The 20,660-nt window shown below is 42.6% G+C and overlaps 1 protein-coding gene across 9 annotated transcripts in view; it reads right to left on the reverse strand.

Moving 5' to 3' along the window:
• Positions 1–12,676: 12,676 nt before the first annotated feature.
• Positions 12,677–20,660, reverse strand: part of LOC147461631 (uncharacterized) — a 122,894-nt gene continuing 114,910 nt past the window's right edge. For all 9 annotated transcript variants that reach the window (XM_086509121.1, XM_086509123.1, XM_086509122.1 and 6 more), the window contains 4 exons: positions 19,528–19,800; positions 13,619–13,695; positions 13,444–13,543; positions 12,677–13,333 (listed from right to left, as the gene is read on the reverse strand). In XM_086509121.1, coding sequence (XP_086365247.1) covers positions 13,244–13,333; positions 13,444–13,543; positions 13,619–13,695; positions 19,528–19,800 — 540 coding nt within the window. In that variant the 3' untranslated portion in view covers positions 12,677–13,243. The remainder of the gene's footprint in view (positions 13,334–13,443; positions 13,544–13,618; positions 13,696–19,527; positions 19,801–20,660) is intronic.

Genomic DNA, 20,660 nt, shown 5'->3' on the forward strand with positions numbered 1-20,660 from the left:
CTTTGCCTTCGGTCAAGGACTTAAATTTTTTAAGAAGTAGTTACCGTATTAAGAATCACGCTTAGTCCTGTAACCTTAGGTCAACTCAAAAGGAAAAATAACTATACTTGGCGCTAGGATACACTCCCCAGGGATTTGCCTAGTCAAAATGCCAAAGATAGTAGAACTTTATTATATAGAGAAGAGCTCGTCGGGCTTTTGTATTTTCTTGGCGGGCTCATCAAAAAAATGACAAAGCTCAGCAGGTTTACTGATAGAACTAGTTTTTGCAAGTTACCACGAGGGTTACGTTAATATTTAAGGTGATCACATGATTTTCATGTGTGATCACTTAACGGTATGTGTTTACGAGTTCATGATCACGTTATAAAATCCTTTGATTGGAAAACCTGTCACAAGCTCCTAACTTTGCATAGATTTCAGCCTTTGCACATTTGCATGTCCAATATGTTTATGTCACATGCTTACATATGCAACAAATCATCACCCTTGTGAAAAGTTCACCGGGATGACTTCATTTATCATTGGCACAAAGTAGTGAACACGAGGATTATAGCTAGTGATACTATAGTCGGACTTCATAGACTTTGTCTACAAAGAGTGATGACCACTTATCCTCTTGGCTCATTCACTAGTGGTTTCACATTGACAATTGTACATAGTTTCTTAATATGTTGTATTTTCCAATTATATTTTGAGAGATGTTTAATAGACTTTATTGTCATTTTGAGTAAGAAGAAGCTTTCATCCTCCATCTCCATTGTGTGCTCTCTTGATTGTGTGTGCGCTTGCAAGAACTCAATCTCTCTCCTTCTTTATCTCTTTACAATGTGGAGGTGGCGGGCTTTGTCTCATGCAAAGTTGCCTTGCCATGGGGACTTGAGGACTAGTTCTCTCCTTTTATATCTCATCACAATGTGGAGTTGGTGGGCTTGTCCCATGCAAAGTTGCCTTGCCATGGGGATTTGAAGAGAGAGAGAGAGAGAGAGAGAGAGAGAGAGAGAGAGAGAGCATGCTAACTCATGAGGGCCCATCAACCTCACCTTTGCAGAGCGAGAAGAAGAGGAGGTATTCCAATGTGGGTGTTGAATGTGGAGTCCACCAAATGGCATCACCCTCGCCTCTTTATCTTAGTATAAAGATATGTAGATTGAGGTGACCACTAGATACAAACCTAATTATAGTACCGATAGAATACTCCATAGCAGATTTACAAGCATCCCACAGATGCAAAGTGGGACTCGACTCTTAGACCCATCTTACTGCTTGGTGCAAGTTGTTATGTTATGGGCGTTGCAGCCTCTTTGTTGCGAGCCCCAACCATAGCCACGAGATACACAAACCGTCACGCTTTCTCTTTTCTTCCAAAGCATTCCATCTCCCCTACGCTCCAACTTTTCCTTCCATCATTCTCGTTCTCCTGCTTTGCCTCTATTGCGTCATACCTCTCCCACATCGAGCTTGAGCAGATACAGGCATGTCCTAGGCTGCCCTCTCTTTCTTTTCTTTGCAGTCTTTCAGCTCAATGTCTAGAAAAAAGGCTTCTTTTGCACAATCAGAAAACTCTTTTGAGGTGGAAGGTGTTTTGGAAAACTAGATGGTCTTCCTTTGTGCGAGCTGGAGGAGGCTCACATGGCCTCATGTTTCCACCTCCAAATGTTTCGTAAAATTGCTCTAAAAGGTCGTCTATAACACGATAAATGGTGGCTTCTACCAAGACTCAAATGTGGGCATTTGTGTCGAGAACCAATTGTTTTGTTGAATAGAGACTGGTAAGTCGTGCCCCATGTTAAGAGAGAGTTGAACCAAGTCGTTTACCTGCAATCGAAAGAAAATTGAAGTCATTCAATCATGGGCTAGATCCAAAAATCTACATGAGCTGCATTCTTTCATTGGTTTTTGCAGTTATTATAGGAATTCTGTTTGTAATTTTGTTTATAATTGACTCTCTTGTTAAAGAAAAACACTCCTTATGTATGGACTGAATTACAAGAAATCTCATTCACTGCACTCAAGAATGCTTTAACTAATGCACTTGTATTACAATTGCCTTTTTGTTTTTTTTTGTGAGATTACCTACAACTTTGAAATTACAACACACACATCCAACCCCTGTAGGTGGAGGTAGCCCAACTCTTAAAGTGAGGCTTCCCGATCAGATAAGTTTGTCCAACCCATCATATGGGCTAGGGGAATAGCCCCTAAGGGCTACATGTCACACGAGTTGTCAAGGGGGTTTGAACTCAAGACCTTAGACACAAGGAGCTCTTGCTCTACTAATTGAGCTAGCTCTTGTTGATACAATTTTCAAATTTTGATAGACCACTCTTTGTTGTGAGCACTAATACTAGTAAAAAGATTATTGGTGTAGTTCTTATGCAACATCCACTCGCATTTGAGAGTCGTAAATTTAAACCTTTTGAATCAAAGTTCGGTACATACGACAAAGAATTTATTGTTGTAGTGCATGATTTAAAGATTTTGAAACATTATTTAATGGGTATTGATTTGATAATTAAAAATGATCAGCAAAGAATCAAGTATTTATTATCTCAACCCTTAATAGATGATATGCATATTAAGTAAACTGCCTTCATACAAAGTTTTCAACCCAACATCCAATACAAACTTGGTAAAGAAAATGTTGTAGGTGATGCTTTGAGTCAAAGACCCTCTCTTAATAATCTATCAACCATTACGAGTACTTCATTTGATTTTATGCTTGATAATTATGCACAAGATGATGATTTCAAAACCACATGGTTGCATATTCTTGACAATTCTATACACACATTCTTAGGATACACTATACAAAAATTTTCCTTTATTTTAAACAAAAATTGTGTGTCACAAAATCTTTTTGTATTTTACTCATTGAAGAGTTGCATAAACCACCTTATGCCAGCCATAGAAGGTTTGTTGCTACATTTCAGAACTTATGTCGTGATTTTTATTGCCTACTATGAAAAGTGATGTTAAATACTATGCTTTATCTTGTTTGATTTGCCAAAGATTAAATCAACAACATGCAAGAAACTGGACCATTTACACCCTCTTCTCATTCTTGAAATACCTTGGGAATACATTTCTATGGATTTTGTTACAAAAACAATATTTTGAGAAGTCAAGATACGTTTCAATCACGGATTATATAACATGTAATCCTCATAACAAAGCTGTTGTTATAACAATCCCTAAACAGGTAGGTTGGTGGGTCTGCTGATCCCTTATCTTTGATCTTGAAAATATAGATGATCTTCATGACCGTTAGTTGTTCTGGTTTGGCATGCAAAGACAGAAGATCTTTTATGTTTCTATCTTCCCAACAATAGACTCCTATCCTAGGATTATCCGTACTAAGCCGTTTCAAAGGCTTCAAATCTACTTGATCGTATCTTCGAATTCTAAAGTTGGTGATCCTTCTTTTGCTGATATATCCGGGATTATGGTTTTTACTTCTAACCCCCATTTGTCTACCACATCAGGGTTTTCGACTTGTACATACTGAGTTCTGTTTCTGTCCATGTACATTTTTCCTTGTTTATTTGCCATAATCTCTTCTTCGAACTCAATACCATGGTCATCAATGCGAATAGCATACTCCTCGTTAGGGTCCAAGTAAACTTGGTCTCCATGGTAGTTACTCTTGTAAAAAGAGAGTATATGCTTATAGCGCATTGTCGTTCCAGTTTTCGAGTGAGTCGCGTAAGAAGACATTTCAGATGTTGAATCTGAAAAAGTGTTTGAGACTTCTTCAAGAATTGTGTGCAAGGAATTGCCTTGATTCACGCTTTCTTCGGTGGATACTCTACTGAAGATTTCTCCAAGTATGCCCTGATTTCCTAGTACACGACCAGATCTAAGGTTCATATAGACTTATGAAGCCTTGGTTAGAGTACTTACCTTTGGATCGACTTGTCGTCAATTTTCACTGGATTCAATTGCAGTATCTGTTGTCAAGCCACTAATTCTTCGTCTGCAACCTGATTCCTGTACAATTTGAATCAAGTTAGCTATTCTTCTATAAAAACAGTAGAGTTTTTGCTAGCTTTCGTGATTGGTCTATGTGTATCACTTCAAATCGAGCTATGGGAGTCAAAATTTGACTTTCAGATTCAACTTTAGCAAAAAATCAAAGGATTAATCTGCAACCTGAAAATCGAGTGAACATGTACCAATTTTGATCTGATTAAACCCAAAATTACCCGATGGCTTTGTATTATGCTATTCTAACACTGTACAAGTTCAAAAGTCAAAATTAATGTCCTAGGTAGCATTAGTAAATAATCACGAATATTTACTTTCGCTAGTTTTTTGCTTTTTTTGGATTGGTTTGGCAAGTATACAACTTGTTAAAGTCACTGGACAAGTTTCAACAAGTTTGGACAAAATCTGATCAAGTTTATCACTTGTATGGTGTCCGCAACTCTGATTTCAAGAATCTGGCTTAAGTCTTACTTTTGTGATCCAAATTTCACCAAAATTTATTTGTGAGGTCTACTTGATGTGCTTGACCTTGTGGTGTACTCAAATTTGTAAAATTTTCAAGTTTTGAAGCAGATGTAAATAATCGCGATTATTTACTCCAGCTATATTTTTGTAACTTTTTGCCCCAACTTGACACAAATCTGTTAAGCACCTCAAGTCAAGGTCACTAGCCAAGTTTCATCAAGTTTGGACAATTTTTGGTCAAATGGTCATCAATTATCTGTCCGCAGACTAACTTTGCAAATTTGGTCACAATTTTCAATGCAGTGATCCAAATCTTACCAAATTTGGTTTGTGGGCTTATTACAACATGGTAAAACTAGTGGTATGCTGACATGGTCAAAAAAGATAAAAAATAGGATAGATTTAAATAATCACGATTATTTATAATTGACAACTTTTTGGTCAATTGAGCATGTGCATATGTTTATCACATCAAAATAAGCCTATGAATCAATTTTCAACAAGTTTGGACAATTTTTTTCCAATTTACACTCAAGATTCAAAAAGTCAGTACAAACTTTAGCTTTTTCCTAAATTTTTACCAATTTGGTGATCCAAATCTTTTGGGCCTTTACAAAAGTTGTTTGTACACATGCAATGAGTCAATGTTATCAACTTTGGTCAATTTGGAGCAGAAAGTTAATAATCACGATTATTAACTTCAGGCTTGAAATGAACACCTTTTTGTAATTGTTTTAAAGACAATCTTTACATGAGCTATTTTAAACCTATGAATCAAATCAAAACTTAATTTGGCAAAAAATATATTAAAAAAGTAGATAATCTGAGTTTTGATCAACTCTTGAAATTTTTACCTTGAAGTGTCCTTGAGCTTACCAATTGGTTTAGACAACTTTTAAACTTACTCTTCAGTCAGATTGAGTGGTTTCGAGTCTTTTCGTGCTATTTCTAGATGTAGACCTGAAATTTTGCACCTTCCAACAACAACTCACACTTGATTCTTTCAGAGAGAGCAATGTTTTGAAATCCACTTCGGATCCTACTTATCCTCCTAAATTCTCATGCAATGGGGTTGTGGAAAGTGTCCACAAACACTTGTTTTCTTGTCCTTTACGGTTTTCTGGGCACTGATCTTAAGATTTGTCTCGTCTACCAATCATCATAAAAATCCTAATCTATTTTTACAATCTTACAATCCTAAAGGCACTCAGCAAGTACGATTACTTCCAAATTACCTCTACACAGCAAAAGATGACAATCTTAAGCTATGCGGTTTCTAAAAGATAGTTTTGAACTCTAAGCGATTCTATAGGAAGTTAAAGGATAACTTCACAAAACGCTCTTATTTTTCCATAGTTTAGGTCTCTTTGATTATCGACAGCAGCGCCAAATGTGGGACGCATGTTTAACCTCACCATTCTATCTTATTGCAGTATTAGCGAGAACCACGATTAATTTGTCAATCCATGGGATGAAGCTGATTCCACTAGTGTATAGAGGATACAAGAGATTGTCAATCTCTCGAAAAGCAACTAACAACTCGCATCTAACTCAAGCTACACTCAAGTGATTGAAATCACAGAAAGCCAATCGCTCATCGGCAAACAAATCACATCCGTCCAAACGTAACGAAACTTCTAGAACATGTTTATAAGACCTAAGCATACATGCTTATGGTCTCAAACCCCACTTTAGGTCAAGTTCCAAAATCGCGATTATTAACGACAGTGGAATTTTGACCTAATCGTTTTCGACGTAGAATACATCTAAGTGCTTAGCAATGATGTCCCACTACCCCGCCTATGCTTAATTTTTTATTTGAAAGTATTATTCTTAGTTATAAGAAAATTAGGCCGCGGATCGGTGACGTCAAAAGCTACGAATTACTGTGAACTGCTTACGTCAATGCGTAGAGCTTTTAACTGCGGTTGCAATGTGACAACCAGGGAGGGAGCAGGAAACGCAAGAGGAGAGAAGTGAGCGCCATTAGCTCACGCTGTGTATTTCATTATCCAAAAAAGCTCTAAAAAACTTACAAAAATTGGCTTTTATACCTTAGCCAAGGTTTTTGGTAGTCAAAACTAATAATTTGAAAGTTCTACCAAAGATGGATAATGACAGGTTGATACAATCTGGAAGCTTGAAACCCCGGCTAATTAATTACACAGTTTATTCGAAAAAATAAGAGTTACAATATTTTCGATTTATAAAAATAATAAATGTTTTACAAAGAGAACTCTGAAAAATAGTATCTGTGTTAGCTTGCTGCTAACACTCTTTGTGAAGTTTTTGCAAGGTAGAAAAGGAGGGATAATATTATGTGAGCTCTCCTATATATGTCAAAAGACTTTTCAATAATAGAACATAGCGTATTGGTTTTTGGTCGCTCTCTGCTCTCTAGCTCTCTCTCGTTGTCCTTCCTCTGCACGTTCCTCAACTCCCATGTCTTCCCCACGGTGACACTCTCCATAGTCGCATCACCCAACATTTTGGAAATTTTCATTCATTCACTCATTGAATTTTCATCTTGTTTAGGAGGAATGGAATATGGACATTGCTCCTTGTGGAAAATTTTAAAGCAAAACACCACGATGGGACTTTTTTTTAACAACGTACTTTGGAAATCTACATTCATTAACTAACTTTCATATTGTTGTAGGAGGAATGAAACAAATACAATTTTTTGTGAAAATTTTTAAACCAATACACCATGGTGGGAGATGTGGTTGTGTAGTATGGAGAAGACATTGGTGTATTTTTAATTCTTGGTAGCTACATGGATCGATATATGATGAATATGGAATGCAATGAAGCCTATGCATCCGAGCTTCCAAAGATGTTGAAAGTGCATACCTTAACTCTCAACACACGAAAAGCCATTGTGGACAATGATTAGTAGTGAACAATGTATTCGTGTGATATGGAAACTAAATGTGGTAATAACGTATAATGCTTTGTGCACATTATGGATTTGAGGACAATTTACTTATAATATGTAGATGTCACTGTCAATTACTATTTGCTTACGCTCTCTATGTGACAATGTAACCAAGTTATTACAAAGTGATTTTGATAGAAAACTTATTGGCACTGTATGCTATGAGTCTTTTCTACAAAGTCCTAGGGATTGTGCTTGGCTTGGAAGAATCAGATCGGAAAGAGACTTTGAAAGTGTGCAACACTTATGCGTAGGACAAATAGGCCAAAAGACTATTAAGTTTTCACTATTTGTGTGCAAGACTTATGCCTAGGACAAATAGGCCAAAAGACTATTAAGTTTTCACTATTTGTGTTTTTCATGTGAGTTAAGTTTGGCTTGTTTGATTGAAGCAAGAAAGCGAATGGCTTTAAAAGCAAAATCATGCGATGCCTTTGCGATGTCAACTCTTTTACAAAGTCTTGGAGTTATGTTTATCAGACCGGTAAGCATCTTTAGGAACGTACAACACATCTACTCTAGGAGTAGTGCACACAATTGCTCTATGAATGGCTTGTTTAGTTCATGTAAATCAATACTCACTCTAACAGTAGGACTAATATGCCAAAAGATTGTTAGTTTTTTATTGTTTATGTGTTTCCAGTTAGTTGACTTTGGCTTGTTTGATTCTAGCTGAAAAGTATTTGTATAAATTGACTCGATAAATCATGCATGCATAGATTTAGATTATTTGGCAACAAATGAGGCAACTTAGGAACAAAAAGTGAAAACCGTAAATATTTCAATTAGATATAATGATGGGAATACTTGCGACAAAGCTCAAACAAGTTCTTCTTGGCAACGAAAATGGGGTTTCGTTTATCCATGGAAAAACAAACTGGTCCTAAGTTGTATTACTTAAATTCTAGGAAACTTGGATCATGTATATCCACGGTGCGTACAACACACACACACACACACACACACAAACACGATCTTGATCCATTTAGATCCTTAAAACTCCAACAGACAAAATGATGAAAAAAAGGCAGATCATTTTTTAGAAAGAAGTCATTTCACTCTCTAAAGGGAGACACATGTAATTCATGCCAAACCAACTTCATATGCTGGATTACTACGACGTCTTGAAGACACATGTTTTGTTTTTACACATTTGCACACATTTCAACTTCAACCATAGGAAAGAAAAGGTGCCCATGAAGACTCTATAAAGAAAAAACGTATAAAACTTCCTTGCTTGACCTAGAATGTGTATAAAATAGGGAAGAAAATGATTGCGAAACTGGTTAATTCACATTGTTGAACAATGGATTGAAAATTTTTCTATGTTTATGTGTTTCCTATGATAAGTCTTCAAGTTTGACAGATCCACATCAGATAGCATTCCTCGAACTTAACGAATTTCTTCAATCTGTAAATCTTCAATTGTGTCATTGTGGAGGTACTTTGAAAGGCACAATAAATACTCGTAAGGGATCCACCATGGGAAGTTTTATGCTGTTCATGCAATCTCCAACAATAGTGCACTAACTTTCCATACCACACTAACTTCAAATTCCACACTAGCAAGTACACATATCATGCTAGCATACCATTAGACCATATGGGGTTCAACAAGTCCAAAAAGGTGAAATAGGTGTTGAGCTACTATGTAACACTGGGCTAGCATGCAAGGGAAGACAAGCTAAAACCCCCCAAAAGATGCACTCCACATGTTAAGTATAATGTATGAATCAAAGCAAGGTACGAGGAAGTGTAAAAAATTATCACTCAATAGCTCACTCCAAAAACTCGCCCCATACCCATTCCCATTGATATGGCTCTTGCCATGCTAGCTCAAATGGAGGGGTGGAAGCACCCCAAACAAGGTCAACTACATCAGCTTGATAGATGGCTTGTTAAAGGCAAAGAAACTTGACAAAGCTCTTGCAATCCTAATTCATGGGGATATGAGGGCACTCCAAACACCATTACCTACAAAGTTTAATAGATGGCTTGTTAAAGAGTCTACAAGGGCCTTGCCATACTAACTTAGACCCAGCAGGGGAAAGCATCCAATCCACAACTTTTTAAATGGTATGCTAAAGGCCAAGGATTCCAATATGGCTCTTCACACTTACACCATGCCATACTAACTCAAACACAGTAGGGGGAAAGCATCCATCCACAATGGCTTTTTAAATGATATACTAAAGAGAAGCATTAATTCCCCCTCAAACAAGCGACAAGGGAAAGGCACATTTTCTACATTATTATTAACAATGTGAAAAACGATGTCAGCTCCACACCGTACAATGGATTGTCTTTCCTTCTTTTTGATGGGCTTGTCTTTCCTTCTTTTTGAAAAACGATGTCAGCTCCACACCGTACAATGGATTGTCTTTCCTTCTTTTTGATGGGCACAAGCATTCCCGTGCACAAAATGCCTCTCTGAGCATTTTTGGAGATTATTATATGTGAAAATTTTCTCCTTCACACATTGTTTAACTCCAAATTCTAATGGTGAGGTGAGGTAGTAGAGCTTTTGGAAAAGCTTCGAATGGAAGATGCTAAAACGCATGGAGACTAGGCTATGATAACAAGTGAAAGGTACAACAATACTCTAATTTTTAAATTCACAAACGAGTTCCGCTCAAACAAGGCATAGCCCCACCCTACTCTTGTACAACCTACTACTGGCTCTCCTGCTATTTTATTCATTTGTTCATGAGATTCCTCCGAATCTCCTACATCCAACCTTTGAACTCAACCTTGAGTCGTCACCCTCTAAAAGGTAATGGAAGAGTCGAACTCACGCAGATTCAACAACCTGAACCTGACAACTCCCATAACCAACCCACCATCTACACGGTGTTGCTCACGAGGCAATCCATACAAAAAAAAAAAAACTCCTGCAGAATGCAACTCTTGCAGGCTCATCACTCCCTCTTACGCTCACTCAACATGACGACGACAACCCTTGCAGCGCCTGCTTGCCCTGTGCGCGTTCCTGACCGACCCTCGCGTTCCTTCCTCGTCACGAAGGGTTACGACTCACGAGGAGAATCTTGCTCAGATTCTCCTCTTTCTTTTTAAAAAAAACAATCGTGGCACCTACTTTTGGCGTCACGTTTGCACTCCCAACCTCCAGAGTCACTCGAATTGGTGAGCACCGGCCTTTGCGTCAGCTTTGAACGACGTCTGCTGAACGTTTACAATCGAACGGGATACATTGCGGACAATGTTCATTCACGCTGAACGAACGTTCGCCGGTCCATCGCGTTCGATCAGACTGTCTGCAAGTTGTGAAAAGCTGCAAAAAGCAAATCCAGGCCCTGCAGAATCAGAGCGGCAGGGACTTGAGCTTTTTTCGCGCCATGCTGAACATGCCCGTTCATTGCGTTCAAGCCTCTACGTTATGGAGACCCAGTGTTAGAAAAAAACCGGGGTCCAGTGTATTTTAACCGGCTGAAATCCTAAAATCCCGATTAGATTTTGAGCTTGACTTGAAGAAAACCGAGCAATTTTCACAAGTTTTAGTGTAATTACCGGCAAAAGCTTCAAATTTCAACCTAAAAACCGGGAGAATTTCAAGCTTGCCCTTATTTTCTTCGGTTCGGAAAAATGTTTTTTTCTAGCCCTGGGGAGACCTTCACCTCGTTCGGGACAGTGGTGAGTTACGAGCCAAAATCATGGTGGGCCTGCAGCTCTTTTCGGCCGAACATTCTTGCCAACGGCCTGCATGTGCCAACCATAAGAGAGGGCGAACCTTCCTGCGGCAGCCAAGGGGCTTGTGTTGTGCCTCCACTACCTGTGTTCACAAGGTGCGGAAGAAGATCAGCAAACAGAAACAACGTGTCGAGATCAACCGATAAGTTTTTTCCAATCTGTAACGTATGATTCAGCTGCCGTCGATTTACGATCAAAACTACCAAGCTCTCTGTAATGTGCGCGACAACGTGGCGACCAGCAATACCAGTAGCCATGCAAAAGCACCATTGCAGGAAAAGATCAACAAGCCTCGACGCCCTCTAGTTCACACGGGCTTATCGGGAAGGGATCAACGGCTGGGAGCACCAGGGTTATCCGGGGCACTCGTGGCAATTCAGGGCAGATTCATAAATTTGGGCAGCACCCATCCATCCTCCGCAACTTGAACACAGAACTAATTCCGGACGCTGACGGTTGGGATCCAACAGTGTAATGCAGGAAAGAAAGCCTATTGATTCGATAGCTGAGATCTACATGCCCTTGACGTCTGACTTTGACGGGGAGGGAGGGGAATACAGGGCTGAATGCAAGAGGACACGGTGATGAGAGGATGTGTAGCTAGCCTATAATGTGTATGGAAAGGTCATTGGCTGACCTTTCCCTGCAATCCAGGCGGCTCATGGCATGAGGGATGCTAGGAGCCATGGGGAGCATGGATCGCAGGGAAAGGTCAGTGGCTGACCTTTCTCAGCCATCAACTGTGATGAGGAGGGGGCTGGCCAAAACTGCACTTTCATGCATAGACAGGTTGGCAGCAGCACTTCAGCTGCTGAGGCGGCAGTATGGCATCCTGCTCATCCTTCTTTCCTTCTGGCTGCAGAGGTACCGTCTCCTGCTTACATTACGACTGTTGATGTGTGGGAGCTGGCACTGGGGTGGTCGTATTCCTTGACATATGCTGATGTGACAGCCATCCGACGGCTGCCACTGCTGATTCCAACCTGGAAGGCCAGCTGATCCGATGGCTTGGATCCACAGTTCCCCAGACCCCAGCCGTCACAGTCAAGGGTCCAGGGCAGATGCCGTGGGCTGTCCATCAACACCATCTTCAAACACGGAAAAATTTACTACAGCCGATGGATGCCGGACACATCAGCAGCTGTAATATATTCGAAGCTCTTCCAACGAAAGTGTGACAAGTCAGCAGCTGGAGCTGGAACTGCTGCACCTCAGTGCACGTAATATTTTGCTGCTGTCGGCACTGTCAGCGACTGTCCGTGCTTATAGTCTTGCCACCTCAGCTGCTGGAATATTGTAGCGGGAGTGGTCCTTGCTGACCATTCCCCAGAAATCCATGTTTTCACACAGCTCCCGGCCTCCACTGGTCTCCATGCAGTTAACTGCCTGGATATCTGGGAATGGTCAGCAAGGGACCATTGCCGGCACCTTGACAGTAACAGGGATGCCAATAAGAGCAGTGCAGCTGTAATGGACGGTGGGATCCTCTTGATCCACCCTTCGTGAAATGCAGAGAAATTGCTACCTAAGACCTCTTCATTTTCCTAGCTAGCAATTGCACTCACTTGATAAGAGATTAAGAATAATACGCAATCAATTGCCACGTTGCCCATATCATGGCTTCTTTAATACATAATCTTAGTTTGTATTTGTTCTCAAAGCATACAATGAACTTGCCTTAACCTAAACTGTTCCATCTGGTTCGAGCATTGAGAGATTCCATGCTCACAACAAAACTGACAACTCTCATCCTCCAAAATTGTTGTTCAGAACAGACTGTCCCCCTCTTTTGTTACATTCAATACAAAGATAGAATAAATTGGTGACCATGCATAAACTGCCACCATTTTTGTGCTCGCGATTGAAGGCCCGCAATTGCCTCAATCCAGAAATTGGTGTTTAATATGCACTGCCCCGAGTATGATGATAAAGCCACATATCGTTTGGTAGATGAGGCCATTTCAGAGCTTTAACTGTGTTGTTTTCAAGCCACTGTTGTCGCAAAGGAACCCATTCCCAAGTCCCTGATAAGAACTTGTAATTAGCAATGTCGTTTGGTCTGTAATCTTCTGATTCCAACAACCTTTCTTCAATCAACTGACAAGGATTAATGGCCCGCAAGTAACAAAAAGAGGCTTCTGTGCATCATGTAGAGCAGAAGTGCATCAACTCAACATCCTCTGTTTTATCATTTGACTGCAGCTTTACGTTGTCCATTCTCTCAAGCTTCAGACCCTGCTCCTCCACAGTAAAGATTTAAATTTAGAATTCGAAACAGTTGGCCTACCTTCATGTCAAGCAGTCCACAACCTAGCTCTCCCTTCAAAATTCAAACAGTCCCCTACCTTCATGTCAGGCACTTCGGAACATAGCAGACCCAAAAATTCCTCCCGGTTTTGAGGCGTTCGATATGTTGGATCAGTCATGATCACCTTTCCAGAGCCACTGTATCCAAGCAAACATTAAGAAGGCATTGTGCCTTATCCAGCTATGCCTCAAAGTTCAAGAATTTTCATTTACCTGCGAATAAGATTGGGCAGTATTGCTGCAATGTAGGGCAGTGAACCCTTCTCATACAAAACATCACTAGCCAATACCTGAAATTCAAAAACCGACTCCTGTAGCTATAAACTTTCAACTGGAGTTCAGTTTGAACAAGATTAAACATGTTGCCATCTTTGATCAAAATGTACATGCTTCTTAGTAAACATGGGTGTTTGGGCTCGATAGGAGACAAAGTACAGCCCTCCTTAGGGTGGGGGTGGAATATGCAAAAAACCACAAGTCCCTTGAGTCAAATGCTATAGGTTACTTTTTAAAGTTTTAGGCGGGAAAGGTGGCTGTATACAGTGTACAAAAGAGACCTCTGAGATGCTCAAAGGCCTATCAGCCAGATTCCAGAGGATGTACAAAAGTAAAAAAGAGTATACTTCTTATGAGAACAAGAAAACGTTCCAAGGAAGTGTTCTGTAAGCATAGCTTTGCACATTTGTTCTAGTATTTGCACAATAAGCCTACACATAAGGTTTGAGAAAACAGAAGCTTCTTTGGCATGATGTAAACCCTGGAGTGGTGGGAACTCTTCTTTAAAAATAGGTCACTCGTCAAGACGTTGTAAGTCTGTAAAACTTCTTCTTCTGCTGCTGCTGCTTTTTCTTAGAGTTTTGGCCCCTTGGCCAAGATCTCAAGGTTGGCTCCGTTCTTCGGTGGCTTGACACGTCAGCAGTTTGTGACATGCTTAGGCTCCACGAACATCATTTGTGTGAGAGCCATATCAGGCGATGTGGACAGATCTTGTGTGGTAGCTATGAGACCTTATGGTCAGCTGCTTTTGGGCCTGGTGGCATATGGGAGCTATATGTATGACTATTGCGGATTCATGGCAACAGGCCATTGTGGGCGGAGGCATCAGTGTGTCAATATGCAGGTCCATAGTTTCCTTGTGGGTTTTCTGAACATTTATGCGCCCAACCATGCGAGTGTACGGGCTAAGTTTTGGTCACATTTAATGGAGTCCTTGCCTCATGCAAAGCAGTGGTGCATTATGGGGGGTTTCAACATGCCTGAAGACCCTTTGGACGGGATTGGGGGCAGCCATGCTACTATACATGAGGCTAAGTTGGCTGCTTGGGAACGTCTATAGGATCTCGAATATATGGCAGCATGCTGGCTTGGCACGGCCCTCAGACAACCTCTCATTTTCTCGGTCTGACCGCAGAGTAGGAGTGAATCTATAAAAGATAGATCGATCCTATACTAGTGACCACATATGTGACTTGGGTGGTACCGTATGCATTTTGGCACGGACTAATTTTTCTGATCACGTGCTAGTAATCCTTACTCTGTCTGATAGGCAGAGGAGTGGTAGTGTTACGTTATGCATCCCAGAGAGGATTTTGCTAGATACACAGCTCAGAGAGTAAGTTGTTGTGCTTTGGACTAAGAGTTTGGACACATAGGGGAATGTTGCTGCTAGAGTGGCCAATGGCCTTGGGGAGCTTAGTCGCTTCTTGCTCTAGGAGTCGAGAGCACGATTGGCTGTGGCCCGAGAGGAGAAGCGGCTCTGTCGGGGCATTGCCTCCTTACAAAGGATGTAGGAGCGACACCCAGGTAGTCCCTAGATGGAGTACCAGATGTAGCAGGCTCGACAAGAGCTGATCACCATTGAGGAGCGGCGCCATGAGTTTGCCTACCACCGTCAGGCATCTCAATGGACCCAGCTAGGTGACGGAGTTACTAGAGAGTTTTTTGACATGGTGGGCGGATGGCGCGGACCCACCATCTTAAAAAACTCTAAAACTCTCCAGTAATGTTGTCGCCTACTTGGGCCCACTGAGATGCCTGACGGTGGAAGGCAAACTCATGGCGCCTCTCCTCAATGGTGATCAGCTCTTGTCAAGCCTGTTGCATCTGGTCCTCCATTTAGGGACTACCTAGGTGCCGCTCCCGCATCCTCTGTAAGGAATGTCCCAATAGGTCCGCTTCTCCTCCTTTCTGGCCGCAGCCAATCAAGTTGTTGACTTCTGGAGAAAGAAGCGACTAAGCTCCCTGAGGCCATTGGCCACTCTAACAGCAACATCCCCCTGTGTGTCCAGACAATCGGTCCAAAACACAACCACCAGCTCTCTAAGCTCTGTATCTAGCAAAATTCTCTTTGAAATGTGTAACATAACAAAACCAGTCCTCTGTCTGTCGAACAGAGTAAGGATCACTCACGTGTGATTAAAAAAAGTAGTCCCTCTCAAAATGCATATTGTACCATCCAAGTCACATATGTGGTCACTAACAAAGAATCGATCTATCCTAAATAGGTTCACTCCTCCTCCTCTACGGTCAGACTGAGAAAATGAGAGGTTGTCTGAGGGTCGTGCCAAGCCAGCATGCTGCCATACATCCAAGATCCTCCAAGCCATACATGACGTTACCAAGCAGCCAACTCAATCCCATGTACAGTAGCATGGCTGCTCCCAATCTTGTTCGCAGGGTCCTCAAGCATGTTGAGATCCCCCCCAATGCACATGTGCTCTGCATGAAGTAAGGACTCCACCAAATGTGACCAAAACTCAGCCCGTGCACTCGCATGGTTGGGCGCATAAATGTTCAGAAAACCCACAAGGCAACCATGGAACTGCATAGTGACCCAATGGGCCCTACCTGGCACACTGATGCCCCTGCCCACAATGGCCTACTGCCATGAATCCGCAATAGTCAAACATACACCTCACTCAATGCCACCAAGCCCAAAAGTAGCTGACGAAAAGGTCTCATAGCGACCATGCAAGATCTGTCCACATCGCGTGATACGGCTCTCACACAAATGATGCCCCCAAAGAATAAGCATATCTATAGCTCCACCCACAAGGCATCTCTCGAGCTCCTAATCAAGTCAACCCCTCTGACGTAGAAATTGGGGTCCACCCAGCCCCTGCACATTCTATGAGACAATCCTCGTGGGGTCAGTGAGAGAAAACCGATGTTGCCATAGCAACCAATCTCGCAATCTTCGAGGTAGGTTTGAATGGAGAGTAATCTTCATCCGAGTGACCTAGAGATAGCCGTGTCTAGAGTGTTTGTGTGCCCCATACCCAAGCGGGGAGCTACATCCTTTGTTCAAGAGTCCTCATGAACATATACATAACAAGGTGCACTTAGAGTGTCTGCAAAGAAGTATACCACAATGTGTCTACATCCTGCTGCATTTGGTAGTGTCCGGAGAACTTGGCCAACGGCCACAGAATCTATATCAAGTCTGTCACCCCCAAGTCTCCCGTGTGGTGAGAGAACTCGAGAAAAACCAAATGTTGTGTCCAGGGTCTCTACACCTTTGGCTGCTAGAAACAATACATGTACTCTGAAACAAGCCGCCCCGAGGTCAGGAGAAGAGCCACCGAGAAATGTGTAAAGTCGGAGTTGAAGAAGTCCCAACGGCGATGGATGATGTCAGAATTGGTTAGTCCGCGAAAGGCTGCCGCAAAAGGCGATGCCCGCACCAAGAGGAGCGTCCATAGGTAGGGCTACTCCTCTCGCACCGGGCGGCTCATGGCAAATGCACTGCCAAGAGACCTCCGAGTTGCCGAAGAGTGGCTTGTCCCCTAGGCCAGCGGCTGGGCATGGGAGGGGTCACCAGACGGGGCAAAAGGACTAGCGGGAGGCACTGTAATAGGGAACGGGGGGAACACAGGCTAAACGTTCCGAAACGGCGTTCCGGACGAGTCCCGTTCCCGAAATGGAGATGGGAACGGAACAGCGTTCCGGAACGGCGTGTAACCGGAACGGTGTTCCGGAAAGGGCGGAACATGAGGCGGATCGGCGAAACGCGGGGCGGAACGAGCAAAAGTAGGCATTTGGAGGAAAAAAAATGGGCTTTTGGGGGCAGATTTGGGGATGTTCGGGGAACATATTTGGTGCAGTTTGAGTGCAGGTTAGGGGGCAGATTTGGGGGCAGTTTTGGGGCTGTTTAGGAGTTTATTTGGGACTAAGCTGAATGGAGGTAATTCCCCCCCCCCCCCCCCCCCCCCCCCCCCCCCCCCCCCCCCCCCCCCCCGGCTCATCTTGCTGGGGAGGTTCAAAACGGTTCCCTGTGGAACCGACTGCTGCTGGCTTGGTGCAGGTTGACTACCAGGGATGCCAGACTGGCGCGCCTTCCCTAACGACGATGGCAACGAACCTGTTGTCGGCCCTCATCTGCCTGGGCACCTGTCTCCAAAGAGGTACCCATCTGTACTCCCTGCGACTTTTGCCTGCTGAGCCTGGCCAGCCTTGGTAGGTGGGGCCTATGTGCGGATCGGCTCCTCCTCCGTGGACAGGCTACGCAAGATGGCTCATCTATCTGCAAACGAAACACTGGTTTGGGAGGCCCGAATACTCCACTCTCTGTGGATCGAACCACCACTGATGAACCACCACTCACCCGAGGCAATAAATATTAAAACCATCCTCGGGAGAGAATGTATGTCCCAAACAAGAGCCCGAACAGTGAGTAACCCTGCGACCTTGGCGACAAGTGACGCTAAGTGCGCGGGGTCTCCAAGACCGTCCCAAACATGGAACCAATCTTGGAGAGTAAGGGGAGATACTCCAACCTCCAGCCTCGGAAGTAAACTGAGATAGGAAGATCTACCTCCTCAAGCGTATTTGAGACCAGGTCAAAGTCGCGGTGCCACTGTCAGAAGTAAGCTCCAGCCGTCCCAATGCCTAGCGGCTCATTGATATCACTTTGGCTTCCATCTCTGGAGACTCAAACTCTATCTAGTAGTAGCCTCTCCCGGGAAGCTGCACAACAATGATCTTGCCCACTTCATGAGGAGTCTGGCCTAGAGCAGATCCCAAACCTCGCCTCTGTTGGGCCGTGTGCCAACAATCTTGCAGATGACCGAGGTGGATTGAAGCCTTTCCACCTTGGCGATCAAGCTCGCTTGCACTTCTGGAAGAGCAAGTCGAAGGTCGCCTATAGCCCTCGTCCTCCCTTTACCGTCACACGCTATTTGTGCGTTGAGTTCAGCCTCCTGGTGGTTGACGACTTCGCCTCCTTTTCTCAGTAGCAGACATAGAATGACGGCCCCTTCGTCACCTTCGAGTGACTCTACTGAAGCCCCCCTCGTCCGACATGCGGAGCCGGGGAGAGGGCGAAGCGAAGCAGGGAAAGAGATGGGAAGGCAGCACGCGAAGGGAAAGCAAGGGAAAGCAGGGGGAGGGGGGGGGGTAAGCGATGGTGGGGAGGGAGGGAGCAGCAGCGAGCTTGATTTTGGCAAGCTATGTAGTTGGATTCTAGCATGACTGCTTTGCTATGGGCTTTTCATGTTCATGTCCAACACTGATTTTCTAGCCTTCGTATATAGCTGTTTACTGCGTTGACCATGTACATTTCTTCTTGGAAATCAATACGATTACACATTATACGGAAAAAAAAAGTGATCTCTTGTTCCAAATAAAATTAAGCCTTAAGTCTTGCAAGTCTCTAGAAGGCTAAGTGGAGGGCTAAGCATTACCCAAAACATTGGCGTACTTTGTAGGTCAGCTTCATTATTGAAATGTCGTCTTATCTTGCTAATAGTGCCATATCCGAGTTTGCAAGATGGGTTTAGGCATAGCTACACATTTGGTCTCAGCCTATGTTCGCAGTCTGTAGTTTCTTATACAATTCAGATTACAATCCTGCCCATATAGTCTGAACCAGTTACCCCGTATCAGTCACGACCATTTTACTTTGTAGATAGATTAGTTTTAGTATGGATCTTCGAGCAGTCCCTGAGGAACATATAGGCAGGAAAATTTCATTATCTGGCCATACAGCATAATGTTGTTGTGTACCTTCAAAGTAAAGTCAGAGTGAGAAATGTGCTACATCTAGAAATCACTTTCTTTGAATACACCCCTTTACAGTAAAGCTACTATGTGAGTTGAAAAAATAAGCTAAACCAATCACTTACTGTATCAAAGCTGCGCATATCCATTTCCTTCTTGGACCAATCAAATACTTCTGCCCTGGCCATTAAAGCCATACCTTTGTGACTGCTTCTAAGCTCAAATATTTCTGGTGAGAGGGCCAAACCATAAGCCAAAGACTCAATGTACTCTGGTGAACTGTCTGGAAACATCTGCTGCACAAGAGATGGCAGATTTGTTGTTGCATGGGGCACATTGGCATGCACGGTCAGAAGTGAGCAAAACAGGGCTAGAGGCTCCTGGTCATAAAAGACCACCTGCATTGAGGTGAAGTAAATTACAATTTATATGGATAAGATGAGTTGCAATAGCGTAACCTACAAAAGAACAAGACTCAAACTAGTCAACAAGTGATTGCACTCCAAGAAACTGTAGGTGACCAAGGATGCAAGAAATCTCAGGAATGGAAAAAAAAATACAAGAGAATCAAGTACAAATTCGAAACATACATTCAATACATGCAATTTAATTGAAAGTATAATAATCTTTAGACGGAGTACTTAATGAAGAACCAGAACTGATAAATAAAATGTAAATGAACATGCAGAACAAGGCCCGCATGCATAAACTGTAGCGAGACGGCAAGAGGAAGAAGTGTACCAGATAAGAACAAGCCAGATCCACATTCAATTGGAAACCATATTAAGGAGGTGATCTGTGTAAGGTTATTGTATCATACCAGCGCAAAGTTCTCATAATTAGGAATTATGACATTGGCCGTGGATTTTAATGCAAGAAATGGAAACGAGTGAGTGGTCTCTTTTGAGAGCTCCATGAGATGTTTCATGAGACAGAATTTGAATATAGGAAGGGTGGTGCTGGAGGATAATAAGAATTTACATTATACATGTCATGGATTTAGCCCGCAACACCACCTATCATACCCACCATAAGGAAAAAACAGAGGACGCCACTCAGAGTGGTGAGTCATGATTCACGTGTTGCAATTTGAATAACGTCCAGTACTTTTGATGCATGTCATATCAGCCATGGTGACACTGTTATGTACACTTTTGAAGCGGTGTGGTCTCTTTTGAGAGCTCCATGAGATGTTTCAAGAGACAGAATTTGAATATAGGAAGGGTGGTGCTGGAGGATAATAAGAATTTACATTATA

This window comes from Adiantum capillus-veneris, chromosome 3 (genome assembly GCF_014529385.1).
Source record: "Adiantum capillus-veneris isolate H3 chromosome 3, ASM1452938v2, whole genome shotgun sequence".
NCBI lineage: Eukaryota > Viridiplantae > Streptophyta > Polypodiopsida > Polypodiales > Pteridaceae > Adiantum > Adiantum capillus-veneris.